Source organism: Balaenoptera borealis, assembly GCF_965194805.1.
Source record: "Balaenoptera borealis genome assembly, chromosome: 9".
In the NCBI taxonomy this organism is placed as follows: domain Eukaryota; kingdom Metazoa; phylum Chordata; class Mammalia; order Artiodactyla; family Balaenopteridae; genus Balaenoptera; species Balaenoptera borealis.
In genome coordinates, this window is record NC_138873.1 from 15,452,840 (window position 1) to 15,471,565 (window position 18,726).

The 18,726-nt window shown below is 44.1% G+C and overlaps 1 protein-coding gene across 11 annotated transcripts in view; it reads right to left on the reverse strand.

Annotated features, from left to right (window-relative positions):
* PLEKHG1 (pleckstrin homology and RhoGEF domain containing G1) overlaps positions 1–18,726 on the reverse strand; it is a 225,932-nt gene that overhangs the window by 17,207 nt on the left and 189,999 nt on the right. For 10 of the 11 annotated variants that reach the window (XM_082405444.1, XM_082405446.1, XM_082405443.1 and 7 more), the window contains 7 exons: positions 15,351–15,501; positions 12,009–12,140; positions 9,864–10,046; positions 9,677–9,772; positions 9,414–9,500; positions 3,386–3,419; positions 932–1,027 (listed from right to left, as the gene is read on the reverse strand). In XM_082405444.1, the coding sequence (XP_082261570.1) occupies positions 932–1,027; positions 3,386–3,419; positions 9,414–9,500; positions 9,677–9,772; positions 9,864–10,046; positions 12,009–12,140; positions 15,351–15,501 (779 nt within the window). The remainder of the gene's footprint in view (positions 1–931; positions 1,028–3,385; positions 3,420–9,413; positions 9,501–9,676; positions 9,773–9,863; positions 10,047–12,008; positions 12,141–15,350; positions 15,502–18,726) is intronic. The other variant, XM_082405442.1, reaches the window with a different exon arrangement.

Below are 18,726 nucleotides of genomic sequence, written 5' to 3' on the forward strand. Positions count from 1 at the left end.
CTTAAAATCCTTCCATAGCTTGCAGGATCAAGTTCAGACCCTCTGCGTGGCCTACTTGGCCTTCCATGATCAGGGCCCAATCTGTACTTCCAGCCACATCTCTTTCCGATTGACCTTGCCCACCTCCACCTCTGGCCCACCTTGCAGCCAGGCCAAACAACTGGCAATAGTTGTCTGATCTAAGGTACACTGGCTCAAGTCTCAGGGCCTTTGCGTGTGCTATGCCCACCCCATCAGGCTCCTCAGCCCGCAGATTCCATCTGGGGTACTGGTCCTCTGCTCTGTACGGCCTTCTCTCTCCTTCCTAGAGGGTTGACCTCTCTCCTTTGTCTCCCCGCTCTTTCCTCCATTCAACCTCTACCACAGCTCCATTGTATGAACTGGTATTTATTCAACCTTTTTTTGACTCTCCCACTAGACTACAAACTCCTTGCAAGCAGGAATCCTGTGTATTATTCATACATTCCCAGTTCTTAGTACAGTGTAGGACATTAGGTAGATACTCAATAATGCTGATTTAAATGGAAAAAAAAAAATCTGAGGGCTAAGGGGATACTACATGAAGTCTGGTTTAACAAATGTGTGTTAAAATTTTAGGTTTGAATAATCTTTGGGATGTGTCATTTACAGGATACAATTTTTCACTAGCGACAGTAAATAGCATTTAAGTACCTGCAGGCCAATGGTAATAACATGCTATACAAAGTGAACTTAGTTGATTGACATGTTTTTTTATATTCACTGGAAAGTAGAGAGTTAAGTAGAAAGAGTTTTAGAACCAAAGCTTGAGAGCCCCGCCTGGAGGCATTCTCAAAGGTATTCAGACTGGTGGTGTGCTCAAAAACCGGAAAGAATATACCTTTTTGTCAGACTGAAAGGGACTTTCACGACTAACGCCCCATAATTATCTTGATTACCGCATCCTATTTACCAGATTTTCTTCTTAGCCGATATGGAGCAGAGCCATCTTTAGAGCCACAAAAGGCTTTTGTCTCTCCCTTGGGACTGTAACAGAAGCCTGGGTAATCTGTAAAGTAAGAACCACATGCATCTATAAGAATGAAGTGTCCCATGACATCTCAGAAAATGGGCGGGACTTGTCTTGGATACCTATGGATTTATTCTTTTTCCTCAGGCATGGTGGAATCCCTCCTGCCATAACGGGTGTTGAATATGCATCTCCAGACTTTCTGTTTACTAACTGCTGAAGTGTGTTAGCAAGCTAGGCCACACCCCCTTCCCCAACCCCGCCCACACCCACCAGGCACACACAGGCACTCTTCCTCTGTACTCTTTTTTTTCACTCTCTGGCAGAGAGAGCTATACCCAGTGGCTCTACTCTTACTAGAAAGTTAGTTCAAATGTGTAGGGTGTGATAACTTGCTACTCTCACTCAGACTCACCTGCAACTCTGAGACCCACAGTGGTCAGTCAATTCCATGAACATAAAAATCCCTGCAGCTGAACTTGCTACCAAGGCCCCCGACAGACTGCGGCGATGGGCCACAACAGAGGCCCTGTCAAGGTAAAACCAAATGGAGAATTCCCTCCAGGTAGCAATTTTGTGAGGCATTTGTGCCCGGCGTGGCGGTGGAGGGAGACGAGCCCTTCCTGCCCCCGCGGAAGCTGTCTTCCTGGGCAGCAACTCTCCATATTTTTCTAGACATGGCTGCTTTGAACATGTGATGAATGGTTTAGGTTCTCTTCCCAGAGAAGGGGTTTTCATTTTATTTCATCTAAGGGGTACACAGGTTTTGGATTAAGAAAATCTGGTCTAATCCTAAAGTCATAGCATATTCAAAGATCATCTGCACCCTAAAGCCTGAGGGTAAACAATTTTAGGACATAGCCGTAGACTGGCGTTCTTCAAATTGGGGTTAAGGCTCTTCAAGGGCATCTGAAGTGCAAGAAAGTTCTGAGGATTGTTAAAGACCACATATACTTCTCCAGTGTCAGAGGCCATTTGGTCCAATGGACTGGCCTACTCTGTTCACAGCCAGCTGAGACCAAAGTCAGGGTAGGGCAAGTAAGGCTATTTTCCTAGGCTGAGCTGCCCCGGCCCAGGCCTGGCCTGGCAGAGAGGCACATGGCACCGATTAGAGGCTTCACATCATTCTGTGTGCTCACAGAATCTTAATGGTGTCCAAGAGCTAGCTCAGAGCCTGGGAATAAATAAACAATGTTGAATGTAGCTACTCACATTGAACAGCTGACCTCTCTGGATCCCCATCTTCCTCCATCTTTTCTCCTAATTCTCACATGCCCATCTGTGGCCTTGCCTTCTCTTCAGAGTGCCCATATATATTATATACATATATATATTTATATAAGAAATAAGGGGTATATTGTACAGCGGAGGGAATATAGCTAATATTTCATAATAACTAGAGTATAATCTTTAAAAATTGTTGTACACCTATAACTTATATAATACTGTAAATCAGCTATACCTCAGTAAAAAGAATCTTAGAGAGACTTCCACTGAATAAAATAAGCGGATTCAGAGAACACAGGGCAGGGAGCCCCAGCCCAGCTCTCTTGTGGGGATCACCTTGCATCATTTCTCAGGATCTGATGGACGTGCCGTGGGGGAATCTCAGTGACAGTGGCCGTGCTCATTTTTCTACTTCAGTAATGTTTCTTTATTCCCCCCCCCCCGGAGAATTAACAACCAGCAGGCTGGGGGGTGGGCTGGGGTAGGGTGGGGTAAGTGAATCAGTGTTTGCTCTTGGGGAAAGATTCCTCAAAAGTAAGTTATTTAGAAAGTTTTAAGTAAAAGTTTCTGTCAGACCTGGCTGTAAGTCTTTAAAGCTATTGCTTCTTTTTAAATTCTATTTAATCTGGGAGATAACAAGGATGTGATAAGTGCTTCGAACAGGTCTTATTTTATAAGACCTCACTTATATTTATTCTCTGACTGCTATGAGAAGTCCAGAGACACAATAACATATGTGGGGCAGTTGTAATTTTAAAATGTGAGCTGCATCAGGAAAACCAATACCTATCTAGTTAGCGTGATTATTGCAGATAATCAACGTAGATTTTCCGCTAATGGAGTGAGGTGGGAAATGCATTGTGGGACCTTCATGTTTGGTGGTGGCAGAGGTGGGGCAAGGGTGACCCTGGAAGCATATCTTACATTGTGAGTTGATGCATAGACCAGTGGCAAGCCATCAGGGAGCTCACAGATGAACCGAGAAATCAGTGTAGAAACAAGCCAATGGGTTAGGAAGAGGGTATACTGTCTGCTGGCTCTGTTTGTTAAAACAGTGAATAGAGAGCTGCTACTTTCTCACAATTGACATTCTCCATAAACTTGAAGACAGAAACTTGAGAGATACAAGGAGACAATGAGATTTCAAATTGTGTAGAAAACAAAACTTACGAATGGCATCCATTTCAAGTATTGCTTGCTTGGCCTGAAAGAAAGAAGGTGTAGCTATAATTGCAATGACCTTTTTTTGTTTCTTCTTTAAACTACCAATCCTAATACAGGTCTTATCCCACCTGAATGAATGGTTTTGGAAAAGCTTAAAAAAGAAAAACAACTCATTTCTTTTAGGCATTAACACATAGTTCAAGGGATTCCAACAGATGAGCGTCCTTGTGTGGGTGGTAGATGCTGCACCACTGGTGCCCCAGAGCTAAGCTTACAGCCCTCACCTGGAAAGAAAGAAGGAAGGGAAGGAGGGAGGGAAGGAGGGAGAGGGAAGGGGAAGGAGACACAGGTAGGGAAGAGGAGGAGGAAGGGAAAATAAGAGGGAGAGAGAGAAAGAAACATTCACTAAAGGTTCAAAAACCTGGCTGAGCAGCGTATCATAAAATCTAGCTTCCTGCTACCCAGCCCTGGTCTACTGAATCCAGCCCTGATCTATGGAAACCAAAGGCTCAAGGGACAGGGCCTAGGATCTACACCACCAGCCCTCCCCATTTCACTGGGGCATTATAAGTCTTTTGAGCTGAATGCAAAATAGTTGCTGGACAGTTCCTCTCTCCTTCCAAATATTATGCGATTATCATCAGCTGACTCTCCCAGCACCCCTGTACCTACCGTCACTTGTGTGTGCCCTAGAATCTCCCAGAGGGGGAGAAAGAGCTTCGGTGTGGGAGAAGGACCCCGGAGGACTTGGTTTGTGATCCTGGCTCTAGCACTTAACTAGGCAGGTGCTCTCACATTCCTGCATGTGTTTCTTCGACCTTAAGATGGTAAGATAGGAGCGACTTTTCAAAGTTGCTACCAGGACCAAATGACAGGCACTCAACCCAAGTTAGTTACCATTTACTCCCACAGGCCCTGATGACCTTGACTCTTGCTCTCTCTGTATACAAACTTCTCCCCACCTCAACCCCGAGCTTCTGAACTTTATTGCTTTGAGGCTTCTTTTTGTGTAATTATTACCATATGTTATCAATGTTTAGGGAACAGTGAAAAGATATGTTAATGGCCTTAACATGAATCATCTTGCCTGAGGATTCAAAGAAGAAAAAAATTAGGTAGGCTTTCTCGCCTCTTTCATGTCATTTTCATTTTTCAAGGTAGTGTAACGGAACCTACAAACATTATGCTAAAAATAACTTTAAAAATAATTTTACTAATACTTTGTCACAGTATGTGATGATATCACAGTAAAAATGTCTGGGCTAAGGGGCAACCAAAAAAAAAACAACAAAAAAAACACAAAACGATGCAGTCAACCTTAATTTTGAGAAAACAAATGCTTAGATTTTTATGACACTGCTATTTTTATCATACATTCAGAGTTTGAGGTTAGTAGTTGAAGTTAATTTCAGACACAAACGTTAGCTCAATTTCCGTGAAGTGCATTGGCAGAACCATGCGAATATATAAAATGCAACAGTCTCTACCTGAACCTTATTCCCAACTAATCTGGATGAAATTTAGTTTATATACCACGTATATAGATGGACCATATGGCTAATTTCCAGAAAGTTTCTTGGTATCTATAAACTTGACTTCGAGAACTCAGTATTTTTTTTCCTTGTCTTGACATTTAATTTCAAAAAAAGTCTATTCCCACATTTTTCCACTAGGGGTCAGCCAGAGACTATCACTGAATTAAAGGAATGGAAGGAGGTTACAAGGAACCTAACCTCTACAGCTGTGTTAACAGTAGAACGGTGATACATTTTTTGATGTTTATTCCCATTATGTAATCCTTTTATTTGATAGGAGTAAATATAGTTTGAAAGCTTTAAGAAAATAACTTAAGAAACAGTCTTGAGAAGAGAGAAAACTTCAACTTAGTAATAATCCTGCTTAAATAAAATAGAAAATTATCGTAAGCTCATAGTAGCTAAAGTATATTAAGTAAGTGTGTTTTCATTTTCCCTAGGAATAATGTGGTTAAGATCAACTTTGGATCCAGGAAGAACTGGGTTTAAATCTGGGCTCAGTTGTATACTAGTTGCATAAACTTGGGCAGTTTACTTTCCGTCTCTGAGCTTCTGTTTTTATTTCTCTAGAATGGGGAGAATAAGACCTTTCTCGTAAGGTATTTTGCTAAGGGTGAAATAAGAATATAAAGTACTCGGCACAGTGAATGTGTGCTCAAGAAGCTGTAGCTAAAAAAAATAGAATGTTTACATCTATTTACATCTAAAAGGGTCAGGAACTTGGACAAAAAAAAGCACAATTCTACTGTGACTCTATTAACCATTATAAAATATAAAGGGAAAACTGCTTGGAATACACACCCCTAGTGTGGGAGAAAGGAAGTTCTGTCAGCTAGTTTCATTTTGTAATGGCCAATAACTGCTTTTCAGAAGCCCTTTGGCAGTTTTGATTTTCCCAGGGACAGGTAAACAACAGGTGGGGCATATCAAAGACACACTGCCACTGCTCAGAAGGGCATTGAGAGTCACAAGGCCAGCAAACAAGTGACTAACCGTGAAGCAAATGCAGTCACCTCTCTGCATGAGCTACCTGACACCTTGGAACACCCTGATGAGATGAGACTCATGCTTAAGTCAAAGCACACACCTATGCACATTCATTTCCTGGGCACCGAATCACTGCTGATAGCCCCTGAGAACAAGCTTCAAATACTTTTCAAAAACTATGCAAAGAGCAAATAGACTTTCCTTTCTCAGAAATCTCAGATCTCCTTATTTCCCACCCAGTTCTACTCTCATGAGCCTCATCCCATTTACTGCTCCACTTCGTTCCTCCTCGCCTGGGCACGGACCATTTCCCCACACGCGTGGACACCCATTCTCCACCCTCACCTTAGTTCCTCGCCACTTGACTTCTGATCACCCTTCCCTCCACTCCAGAACAGCAACACACAGTCATAGCGCCCCCCAGGGCCTCATCATCACCCAGAAGTGCCCTCGCTTCCCGAAGGACTCCAAAAGTCCCCTCTTCAATGACAGATCTCTGTATTTTCCATCTCTCCACCTTAACTCTTGCTGAACCAGTTCTCTGACTTATCCTTCAACCTGTGCCTATTTTCCCGGTTGGTTTCACTCTCCACTCAGCCTGGAAATCATGTTCAGTCACTGCAGGTCGGATGCTGGTTGGCACTGTGTCTTCCCTTGCCCACTTAACCTTCCCCCTCACTGCTCTGCCAATCCTCAGCCTTGGGGAACCCATATGCGCCATGGCGCCTCAACACTAGTGTTGAAGTTGCTGAATCATCATACACATTCATGGTGGCCAGCTTCAGTGGGCCTAGGATCCTTTCACAGATTACTGTAGTCATCCCCGCTGACTCACTAGCCTGTGTTCTTTATTTATTTATTTTTAGTTTTTGTGTGTTTTTTTTAAGTTATTTATTTTTGGCTGCATTGGGTCTTCGTCGCTACGCACGGGCTTTCTCTAGATGCGGCGAGCGGGGGCTACTCTTCGTTGCGGTGTGCAGGCTTCTAGTTGCAGTGGCTTCTCTTTATGTGGAGTATGGGCTCTAGGCACGTGGGCTTCAGTAGTTGTGGCTCGTGGGCTCAGTAGTTGTGGCTCACAGGCTCTAGAGCGCAGGCTCAGTAGTTGTGGCGCATGGGCTTAGTGGCTCCGTGGCATGTGGGATCTTCCTGGACCAGGGCTCGAGCCCGTGTCCCCTGCAATGGCAGGCGGATTCTTAGCCACTGCCACCAGGGAAGCCCCTAGCCTGTGTTCTTTAGCACGTGTTCTGAACCCCTCCACTTTCCCTCGGACATCCAGCCCCATCTTTGCTTCACTCACCCAGTAGATGCCGTTACTACCGACTTCAGCGAAGGCAAACACTTTAAGTTCCCTCAAGTCCACCTCAAAGTTTATCCTTTCTCATTTTTCTTCTCCCCCAGCTCAGGGAAGATGTTTCTGACCCTTTCCAAGACTAACCTCTATACCTACTGGTAAAGTGAATATAAATAGTGTAATGAGTGTAGAAGAGGCGAATAGATTTATTAATTTTATTTGGAGCTGCACCAATTTTTTGGTTCCTAAGACCAATGGGATTACTTCTATTCCTTAATTTTTTTTTTTTTTTACATGGATGACCTCTTTAAATGTTTTCAAAAGCCATATTGCAAACATATGGAGGCGTACATTAGCTGTTCTTGCATACTTTTTCAGTAAATAAGAAGTTTTGAGCTTCCAGCATCAAGTTCACACTCTAATGTTTTTATTAGACTATATTTACAGTACATGCCCCCATCCCCGAAATTTGGGGGTTAAGGATGATCGTATTCTGCCATCTCCCTGGGTCACATTCCAAGGGGTGTTCCACCTCTTATCTTTACTGTCTCCTGTTCCCTTTCCCTGTCCCCTTAGCCTACATGTCCACAATATTCTTCATGAGGGCAAAGCGTCTTGCTTTGATCTTACCTCCCCTCAAACTACCACCGTTTGTCTCTTCTGAACTTTGTTTAACAAAGAAGGCTACACCCAGTCTGTTCCTTATTTCTCCCTTTCTTGTCAACCCACTGCCCTCTCTCCCTTATCTCTTAGTTGCCAAATCTAATATCTGCTTTTCTGTTTGAATCTGTCTTCATCTCTGCAGGCTTTGAGATGGTTACTCCACTCTTTCTCAGTGACATTCCTTCCTTTGTTACCACACTTTTCTCCTTCGGTTTCCTTACTGCCTCATTTGGCTGCTCTTCCTTTGGTTCTTCTGCAAATCCCCCAACCCTTGCTGGTCACTTAGATGTTGGGATTCCCGGGGGTCCGTCTTTCCTGTACACGTTTGTGTGGGTCCTCCTATCAAATCTCGGGGCTTCGGTGACCGGCTGTGCGGAGAGACCTGCATCTCTCCCTGCAGCCGACCCGCCCCTGCACACGTGTCCCTGCTGCTCCCTCTTAGGCCCATCCAATCAGTCCCTCCCCTGGGCAGCCTGTCTTGGAACTCACACCACCATCCTCTTGGCCCAACTCCTGACTCATCCTTGACTTTTATTTCTCCCTCTCCTCATGCACGTGGTGGGAAAAATCCTGTTCCCTCTGCTTCCACGATGGGCTCTGCCTCTCCCCCCTCTCTTATGCTCGCTGGCAGTGTCCCTCGTCTCTCTTCTAGGCCACTGTGGAAGCCGGCTAATTCTTCTCCTGCCGCCACTCACACGCCACCAGCTGAACCGTCACACTGTCCCAAAGTTACACTCTCAGAGCACAGCGCGGACCATGCCACCCACTTCCTCCAAAGCCTTCAGTAGTTTCCCACCACGAAAACCCGGGGTCCTCAGTGTTTGTGTTCAAAGCCCTTCCAAGGCCGGATGACTGCTTTCCACTTTTCTAGTCTTACGTCCTACTCCATCTCCTGAGGACTCGACCTTTCTGTCCGGGCACACTCTGTGTGCTGTGAACACTGGGCCCGTGTTCACACCTCCTTGGTTTTTGTTTATGCTGTTCTCTCAGCTTGGTTTCCCTTTTTCTCTTCCCCCACTTGATAAAAAAATTCCTCATCCTTCAAGACTGCGGAAACAGGCATTTTCCTTCCTCTCCTCACTCTACTGTAAAATCGAACACTTTATTCTTCCACAATACTTGGCTTACACCTCTATTAATTCATCATATCATTTATATGACCAGCTCCCTGGTCTGCAAATTCCTTCACGGCTGAGTCTGGGTCTTGCTTCCCACAGAGCCTAAGCCAGCTTTATTCACCCTAGGTGCTTAGCACACCTCTGAATAATTCTCATAACTGCCTTTATTTTCTACTAGTTCTCTAGAAATTCCCTTACAGTCTTTTCCTTGTTTTTCTTCTTTCAAGCCTCAAAAGGAACAACAACAACAAACCAAAAACTCTCCACCGAGTCTCCCTACATATGAATCTTTTCAGTACCAATGGCTGGTTCGGTTGATCCTTATGTAGCCTATCTCTCAACTGTCTTAATTTTGAAGATGCACATTTACTGCCGCCAGGCTGTCTTTCTGGGACTTGAATTCCTTGCAGTTTTACTGTTTGCTGCCCTCACGGTCTTACCTTAGCTGGAATCTTCGCCGCATGATTCTCCAGGATCAGCCTCTTCAGGTGCAGAACCCACAGGCGTTTGTCTTGCTGCGACTTCGCCTACCAGGAGGAGACGTGGACAGTCATGCAACCCCACCAGTCACAAGACACAGACACTCCTAAGACCCTCTGACTGGATGGGACACACGTGGGGTGGCCAGAAAGCCCTGCAAAGGCCTCCGGGCATGACGCACAAGGGTGAGGAGTTGCTCGGGGAGGCGAGGGAGTGCTGGTACCTGAACGGTGTGCTGCAGCTTGGGGTTCTGGTAGTGGAAGACACTGAAGCTGAGGGGCTCCTTCGGGATCACTTCCACCAGCATGAGGTTGCCGCACTGGAGGGGCGGGCAGAGAGGGGGAGGCAGGCTCGCAAGAGGATGGAACCAGCGCTCCCAGTCCTCGCCTGGGACCTCTATTCGGACCTACCAGGATGTGAGCTTTGTACGTAAACGTGTCGTCTCTCTTCTTGGTGATGAGAAGCAGCTTGTCAAAGAGGAAGAGCGTCCGCTCATTCTTGGCCCGCTGGAGGCGGAAGGTCCCCTCGAGAACTAGCTCCCCGTAGCTGGTCAGGTCTGGCCCCTTCCAGTTGGTGAGCAAACTCTGTATCTCCTGAAACAGTGAACGTTCCCTGTGATTAAACAGGAGCTGGGAAGGCAAGACGGCAAGGACACAGGGGCCCACTTATTGAGCCTCAAGAATGATGTCTAAATACCTGCGACAGGGTCTAAGGGCCCTGCGTGGTGTCTGATGTGTCTGCTCTCCGTGACATAAATCTGCACTTACGGCTGGTGTCAATTAAGGGTTAAGTGACCCTTAAGGGTTAAGGGTTAAGAAATGAATCAAGCTGTTAATTGACGGGTTGCCAATTACTTCTTTCCATCCCTCCATAATCCCTCTACTAAGGCAGTGGAATTGTCTTTCAAAAGCCAGGTAAAGAGGCTGCTGGTGTGTGGCCCTCTCAGCCATCCTTCTCCTGATGTGCTCACCCCCATTCTCTGGACGAAAACCTTCAGACCTACTGACTTGAAAAACGAAGACCCAACGCAGCCAAAAATAAATGAATAAAAAAAATAAAAAGAATGTCATCTTCCTTTGATTTTTGATAGTCAATTGTATCGTATCACACTCTGGCTGCCTATAGATGAAACCTAGAGTTTTTTTTTTTTTTGGCTGCATTGGGTCTTCACTGCTGCGCACAGGCTTTCTCTAGTTGCGGCGAGCGGGGGATACTCTTCATTGCGGTGCGCGGGCTTCTCATTGCGGTGGCTTCTCTTGTTGTGGAACACGGGCTCTAGGCACGTGGGCTTCAGTAGTTGTGGCACGCGGGCTTAGCTGCTCCACGGCATGTGGGATCTTCCCAGATCAGGGCTCGAACCCGTGTCCCCTGCATTGGCAGGTGGATTCCTAACCACTGTGCCACCACAGAAGTCCCGAAACCTTGAGTTTTGTTCGGAGGTATGGCCTGAAGAGCGTAGCTTTTTTCCCTCCTGAGTCGGATGTAGGTGCTCTGCATAGCACGGAGTCACCCTGGGCTTTGCTTTTACTCCAGGGACAACAAGGAGCTTAGGACTAGCCTCTGGGCCCACGTGACCTTTTGTTTTTAAATAGTGCATCTTTTGAGATGCCCAGGACATGATCGCCAACTTAGCATCTATCCGAAGTTCCCAGGAATTCAGGGCTCAAAATGTGGATAATGGAAGGGACCTTAGTAAACGTGTCTTATTTTAAAAGTGAGGAATCTAAAATGCAGTGGTGAAGTCTCCTCCCCAGTGAAACTGCCAAGGACCTGGTTCCAGACTTAGCTCTCCTTCCTCTGAGTCCCCTGTCCCATCACCACATGTTCACCACCTCATGATTTTGCATGAACTAGTGAGAGAGGAACAGAGTCTTAAAACCCCTTTAAACAGTTTGGAGGGCTTCCCTGGTGGCACAATGGTTAAGAATCCGCCTGCCAATGCAGGGCACACGGGTTCGAGCCCTGGTCCAGGAGGATCCCACGTGCTGCGGAGCAACTAAGCCCATGTGCCTCAACTACTGAGCCTGTGCTCTAGAGCCTGTGAGCCACAACTACTGAAGCCCACGTGCCTAGAGCCCGTGCTCCGCAACAAGAGAAGCCACCGCAATGAGAAGCCCGCGCACCACAATGAAGAGCAGCCCCCGCTCGTCGCAACTAGAGAAAGCCCGCGTGCAGCAACGAAGACCCAACACAACCCAAGATAAATAAATTTATAAAAACAAAAAACAAAAAGCAGTTTGGAGAGAGTTGCTTTCAGCAAGAATTGCTTATTGGTAATTAATATAAAATAAGGCCTTGGGAGACTCAAATTTTTAATTTGGGTCACGGAAGGGGCTATGAGCGAACTACTAGTTTGAATGTTACAATGTACCTTTCTCTTTAATAGCCAGTAAACAATGATTGGTATTATCGATGTCCTGATGTTTTCTCAAGGAGATCTATGATGAAGACCATGAATGATGTGCAACACTGAACCGCCTTAATATCTGATTTGGGAAATGATAACAAGTCATAGGGCCGCAGCCCCACCAGGCACTGTCACCCTGAGGCCTCACCTGTAACCGGACGGCGTGTTCATGCTTCCGCTTCATGTCGTTGATGTGCCAGGCTACTCGCTGCATCGTGTCTATAGCATCAAGCACCACATCGTAGCCTTCTGTATCCTTGTCAAGGTGATTTTCTATTTCCTTTAAAAAAACCCAAAACACCCAACCCTAGTTATTTTCAAAATTTTTTTCTTATATACTCAATGAAACAAAAGGCATTTCTGTGATTAGTTTATCATTTTATTTTTGCTTATTTACACACTATCATCTTTCCTTAAGATTCTGAGATAACTACCAGAAATACCTACAACAAAATGGTAAGATATGAATAAGAATGGAGCTAGGAAAAACAGAAGTCCATGAGAATTGCACAAAGAGGAATTTGACAAGGAGGATGAAACAAAACAAGTATACAGGCCATTAAGTCTCACAGAGATATTAGAGTGATTGTAATAGATAAGAGAGTTGATATTATAGTTGGAGATTTCTGAACTTCCTGGTGGCCAATGTAGTACAGTTCTCAGTAATATGGTTCTCACTCTTACTACATAGGAAACATAATTTTTTTTTTCTCCCAGAGGAAGCAAAACTAACACACAGGGCTTAATATGTAATGGCCTCAAAACAAAAAACAGTGAATATTATATTTAAAAAAATACCTATACAGCAAGACATTTAGTCTTGTAGTCATCATGTAGTCATCATGTAGTCAAGGCTTTAAAGCCTTTAAAGCCTTTCGCTAGTTCATGAAATTCACTAAAGATAATCCTTCAGAGTGCTGAGAGATATCTCATGGTTCAAGTATTCACTCTCTGATGGTCAGAAGGATGTAACACCAGCACTTATCTGAGCCCTGGAGTTCCACAATCCCAGGGAGATGAGAAGGGGACACGATTATTATCTAATCCTTTTAAGTACATAAGACACATGTCCCTAGACTCCTATGAGTCTAAGGATAGGGACTATTGCATAGTTCCTTTAGTCCTTTATCTTCTCCACAGTGCCCACCAGAGAGCTGGGTGGTAAATAAATGCTTATTTAATTGAAGCTGTATCATCTTCAAAGAGCAACAATAAGTTTTAAGTATTTAAATTCCAATGTAAGTATCTAAAAGAGTAAGAAGATATTATAGTCAATTAGACTGTTCCTATGACACTTATCATGCAGAGATGTTAAGCTCAAGGGTGGAGGTTGAATCTTATGGTATAAATCATGAAGATTAGTTCCCTTGTTTTTAGTCACACTTTGTTTACTTTTACTGAATCCTCAAATTTTCCATCCAGCTAGAAACTGGAAAGGAATTTACATTTTCTTTCTGCACTCAGACTCAGCTGTTAGAAAGGTCCTATGAAACTGTATCACGAAACTAACAACTCCCAGGTAAGTTCAAGATCAAGAGAAAACTTTAAAAAATAATCATTTCTTCTTTTAGTCTGAGAGGCAATCCTGTTCATCAATAGACAGACTCAGAAGTACAGAGTGTATTTCTGTGGGGATTTTCACGGGTGGCTACACAACTTTGAAGTGATGTGCATGATATAGAAGGAACACTCTAAACCAACTATAAAAGCAAAAATACTCCAGGCAATTAGTTTTAAATTAATCTAACCACTGTTCTTCCCTTTTATCTTCACTATCAGCTGTTATGAACTGAATGTTTGTGCCCTCCACAAATTCATATGTTGAAATCCTAACCTCTAATGTGCTGGTATTAGGAGGTAGGGCCTTTGGAGGTGGTTAGGCCATGAGGGTGGAGCCCTCGTGAATGGTGTAGGTGCCCTCATAAAAGAGACCCCAGAGAGCAGTCTTGCCTCTTTCCACCATGCGAGGAAATGAGGAGAAGAAGGCAGTGTGCAACCCAGAACTCAACCATGCTGGCCCCTTGATCTTGGACTTCAGTCTCCAGAACTGTGAGAAATAAATGTTTGTTGTCTAAGCCACCCAGTCTATGGTATTTTGTTATAGCAGCATGAACTAAGACACCAGCTTTTAATTTAGAGGGTAAGGGCTGTTCTTCCTAGCAGTTAACTTTTTGTAAGAATCTTGACTTGTTATATCTGACATGCTTATGTAATGGAGGTCCGAGACTTTTCTTTTGACTGACTTACTGTCTAGAAAGCCATAAATAGAGATTAGTGGGACATACTAGTTTTAGATGCCATATTAGCAGAGTCCAGCAAAGATCTATCCTGGGAAAGCTAGTATTTTTTAAAGAATTATTTGGACACTGATTCAGTAAATTAATCCCACTAAATTTAGAGGTCATTAAAACAAATTGAACAGTTAAAGTAATATCCCTGATGTGGCTTCACAGGATGCAAGATTCTCCCAAGATGAGCCAGGCAGGCAAAAAGACAAAGCTGAGAAATTTCTGGTAAAGTTGGATCATAAAGAGTTCTTAAAATTTTAAATGCATATGAACTGAGCAACCTTGGAATGCTTATGCAAGTTAGAAACCTGGAATCATTTAAAAAGCGATACATGTAAATTGCAGACATATTGATATATATAGGAGCTCTGGATTTAAATCTTTTTTAAAAAAGATTTTTAATGCAGTATTAAAAATAATAAAATAAAAATAATAGCTCATATTTATTGACCGCTTGCGAGGCACCGCGAACGTGGGAAATTTACAGGATTTGAACCCGGGCAGTCTTGCCCCAGAGCCCTGCTCCCAACCTCTCTGATATCCTGTCTTTCTCAAGTTGCAAAGGCAATCAAATCCTACTTATAGAATGAAATTACTTTCAAGAACACTATTTCCCATTTTTATCAGCTTCCTTAGAGGATAAGAAATGAGAATGTATGAGAGCTATGTCTACTTTTGTTTCTAAGGTCTCCTTGAGTTTTTTACAAATAATGGGAAATGATATAAAGAAAACAGACCCTGAAGTGACGGGAAGCCCAGCTCGAAGATCACTCATTATGCTGCTCATCTGTCTTCTCCCCTTTCAGCCCCTTCTCGTTGCCCCTACACAAGCCAATCTATGACAAACAGCTCTCCCTCCCAACTGCCTACTGAATCCGGGCTCATGGAAATAAAATAAAACATAACAAAAAGATCTGTTGTTCATGAATGATAGCTCCCTGCCTGAAACTGTCACTCCTAAGCCCTATCACCAACAGAGCTAAAATGAATCTTTTTACTTGGCTGTTGTCAATGAGGTTGCAGGCCTAGAATATAAATATCTCTAATTCCTCAAAGCAGATTAGTCAGTTGTAAAGTATGAGTGTGGAAAATGTTTCCATATGTCCACAGCTTTTTCTGATTTTTTTTTTCTCCTAAACTTAACATATACACACAAAATCCCCATCCCCTAGAATGTCCTTCAAGCGCAGGCAGAAACTTACATGCAAAAGGAGATGATACTTGAGAATCCGCTGAACTGGTTTCAAGAGATAGGACCCCAGAGGCAGTGAGTGTTTCAATGTTTCCTGACGTTCCCTGAAGAATTTGGCCAGCATCTTGTTCCTCATGCACTCTGTTAGCACAGCCACGGATCTGCAAGAAGAAGAAATGTTTTAAAATCTAAATTGTAACGCTTAACACGAGTATTCAAGTTTTAAATGCCGGAGTGTGCTGATACCTTAAAACAGGTAAGAGCTAGAGAAGCTAGAATGCTTCTGGGCAGGTTAAGAAAAGGTGTCCCTCTGGGTGGGTGAATTAGAAAAAGACACTATAAGAAGGTAGTAAAACATGGACACATGGCAGCTAAGCAGCAAGCTCCTTCCTCCAGGGAGATGCTGCCCTGCCAGGACACGGGGCTTTGCAAAGGGATTTAAATTGGACGTTAGCCCCTAATTATGCCCCATCTGGGCATCTTTGTGCAGTGCTCAAATACACATCTGTATTCAGTTTTCAAGTTAGATTGCAAGGAGTGGGCACCTTTGTACTAAACAGAAGGAGTGCCTTCTTCCCAGCAGATCCAGCCCCGTGCTGGACATTTGCCACCACCTCTGCCGGTTGCCTTTAAATAAATGCACAAAGTGAGTCACATTATGTGCAGGTCTTTGGAGACCTCATCCCCCGAGGAACTTTCCTTTGAGAATCTCTGAACAGATCCTTCTTTCCACCGCCAAGTGTCTCTCCTCATTCTAAATTCAGCTTCTGAAACAGTTGGATAACCTTGGTCCTTAAGCAGCGTGCCTTACAGAGCATATTAGAAAAGTAGGTCGGAATTCTTCCTCCACCTCAGCTCCCCTAGAGGCAATAAGTACAGCCCCCAAACATCCTAGAGGGATGGTTGAAACAATGCTCATATCTTATACATAAAGCAAGCTGGTGGGCTTGTATAGTTGCGCATACACACGTAAATTAAAATCTTATGGTCTCATAACTTAGAAGAAAGCAGGTGGAAGTAATTTCAGCCCCTTTCTCCCCAAGTCAGTAATATGTTTTCAGAATTAATTTAGAAAACCAGAGCCAAACAACAAAATAAAACTCCTTGGAAGGAAGTGACATGGATGGAGGTCTCCTAATTAAGCGATCAGAATCCCTTTTGTGGCTGATTGCTTGGAGAAGTATCTGTTCAAATGGTTTTATTTTTCCCTTAAGATTTCAAAACTATTCTTCATCATGTAACCTAGGGACTTTTCTAAGGTTCTTTAGAGTCAGAATCTGCTGCCCACTGGCCTTCTAACCATCTGAAGTTTTGAGTTCTTGCCCAAGGATAAGACCTGTAAGAAATCCTGAGCGCACTGAACTCCGGATTCAGGCCACTGGGAGACATCCGAGGACAATGACCTGAGCGGGTCTGTGCTCCTCCCTGGGGACAAGAGGGAGGGCTGGGGGCGTGACTGGTATGAAGAAAGACATCTGTCAAGGTGTGCAGGAGACATTTAATATCACCAGCCTGGATCCGAAGGGGAAAGACGCATTGTCAGATGGGCTGAAACACCTGGCGCTCATGGCTTGTGAAGACGGGGGTGGGAAATCTCGGGCCTCAGAGGGCAAACTGATGGGAGGCAAGGGGACAGGAAGAAATCTTTTTCTATGACTATGAAAACCACACAATTGGGCAAGAACCGGATGTGCCTGCTTCACTGAGAGGGCCTGGGGAGCAGTTCCCTGCTAACACGATTCTTTCCTTCTTCAAAGCCAGACCCAAGATAAAAAACACTTCCTCCTGGAAACTGTCCTGACTTCTCCTCGCTGGGACTTACTCCTCGTTTATCTCATGCATCTTTAGCTTCTATTACATATGACTGAGTTGGTTCTACATTGACTTGTATTCATTGATTTGATCTTTCCTAACGGCTGTTCCACTGTTGCATTTGGTTCAGTTCCGACTCTCAAAACAGTATAAACTGCTAGAAGGCAAGGGATATTCGTTCCTATTTCCTGCCAGTGTACACCAAGCTTGGACATGTGCCCCATGAAGGACAGGCTCTCAGAAATGTCCTGCACGAATGACTATGCCTATCGCCTGACCCTGAAGCAGTCTAGTTTATAAAAGCTGCCTTCATTTTGTGCCCTCTGTTCTTATTACTAAGTCAGAAAATTCTTCTTAACATAAACTTCCAAAATTGCAAATTCAGAAGATATTTCTTCAAATGACATGTTTATAATGAAATTTACACAGACATAATCCTCCGAACAAGCCCCTCTAGCATCTTAGATCCTGATAATTGGGTCCAGAATTTTGTTGATTCCTCAGAGTTGGAATGTTTTTTCCTTTCCCACAGGAGGAAGTTTTGTGGAGAAGTTGAGGGCTGATTCTTTGATTTCTCTGCCTTAGGGTGTGGTGCAACGCTGGCTTTTAGCATAAGGACCATAGCTTTAGTTGGGGCATCCTACAATTTCCTGATATCTTCAGGAGAGAGGTGGAAACAACACTGCTTAAGTGAAACTGTGTAAACTGTGGGTGGGTCTACAGATAAGGATATGGATAAATGTACTAATCTGCATGTGGGGTGTTGTTTTGTTTTGTTTTTAGGGAAAGCTGAGAAAAGCACGCTTGATCCCCAACCAAATAAATCACCATAGCATGATATCCTGACCAATATTTAGAGGGGGAGATGAAAATCCTCCAGTGGAAAGTATTTTGCCATCAGTAAGCCTGAGCCTCTGGCTTCATGTCTTTTAATCCACACTGGCTTTCCAGGGCCATCCCCAAGCAGGAATGACCCACTTGTTCTTCCTGAACACAGTGACACAAGGGGCTCAGTCTACTGGCTTCTCTTCTAGGTGGACCCCACCACCCACTTTATCCTTAGGGACACGTCTCTACCAAGACTGGCTACAGAGTAGATAAAATCCCCCAAGCTCTCTTCCCAGTTCATCCCTAACATAACAACTCAAGTCCTGCTAGTCACGTGGGCAAAGAGACAGTAGAAAGGTATATGGGGTGAGGGGAATCACAAAGCTTCAGAAACTTCACAAAGATGTAGTAGCATGAGGTTTGAGGCTGGACCAACTTTGGTTCAAATCCCAGCCAGATTTGGTCACTTCTCAGCTAGGTGACCCTTGTAACATCAATAAACCTGTTGGAGGCTCAGTGATTTCATCCACGCAGTGGGGATGGGGCAGGGACGATGATGAGCTAGCACTTGCTGAGGACCTGTCAGGGGCCAGGCACTGTGCTGTCAGTGTCTTCTCTGTTTTCTGCTTTTCTTTAACCCCTCAATAGCTCTAGATTCCTGGGAAAACTACATTTAACCACATTTTGTATTTACAGGATTGAGCGCAGTACTTAGAAATCAGTAAGTGCTCAATAAATGTCTTTTG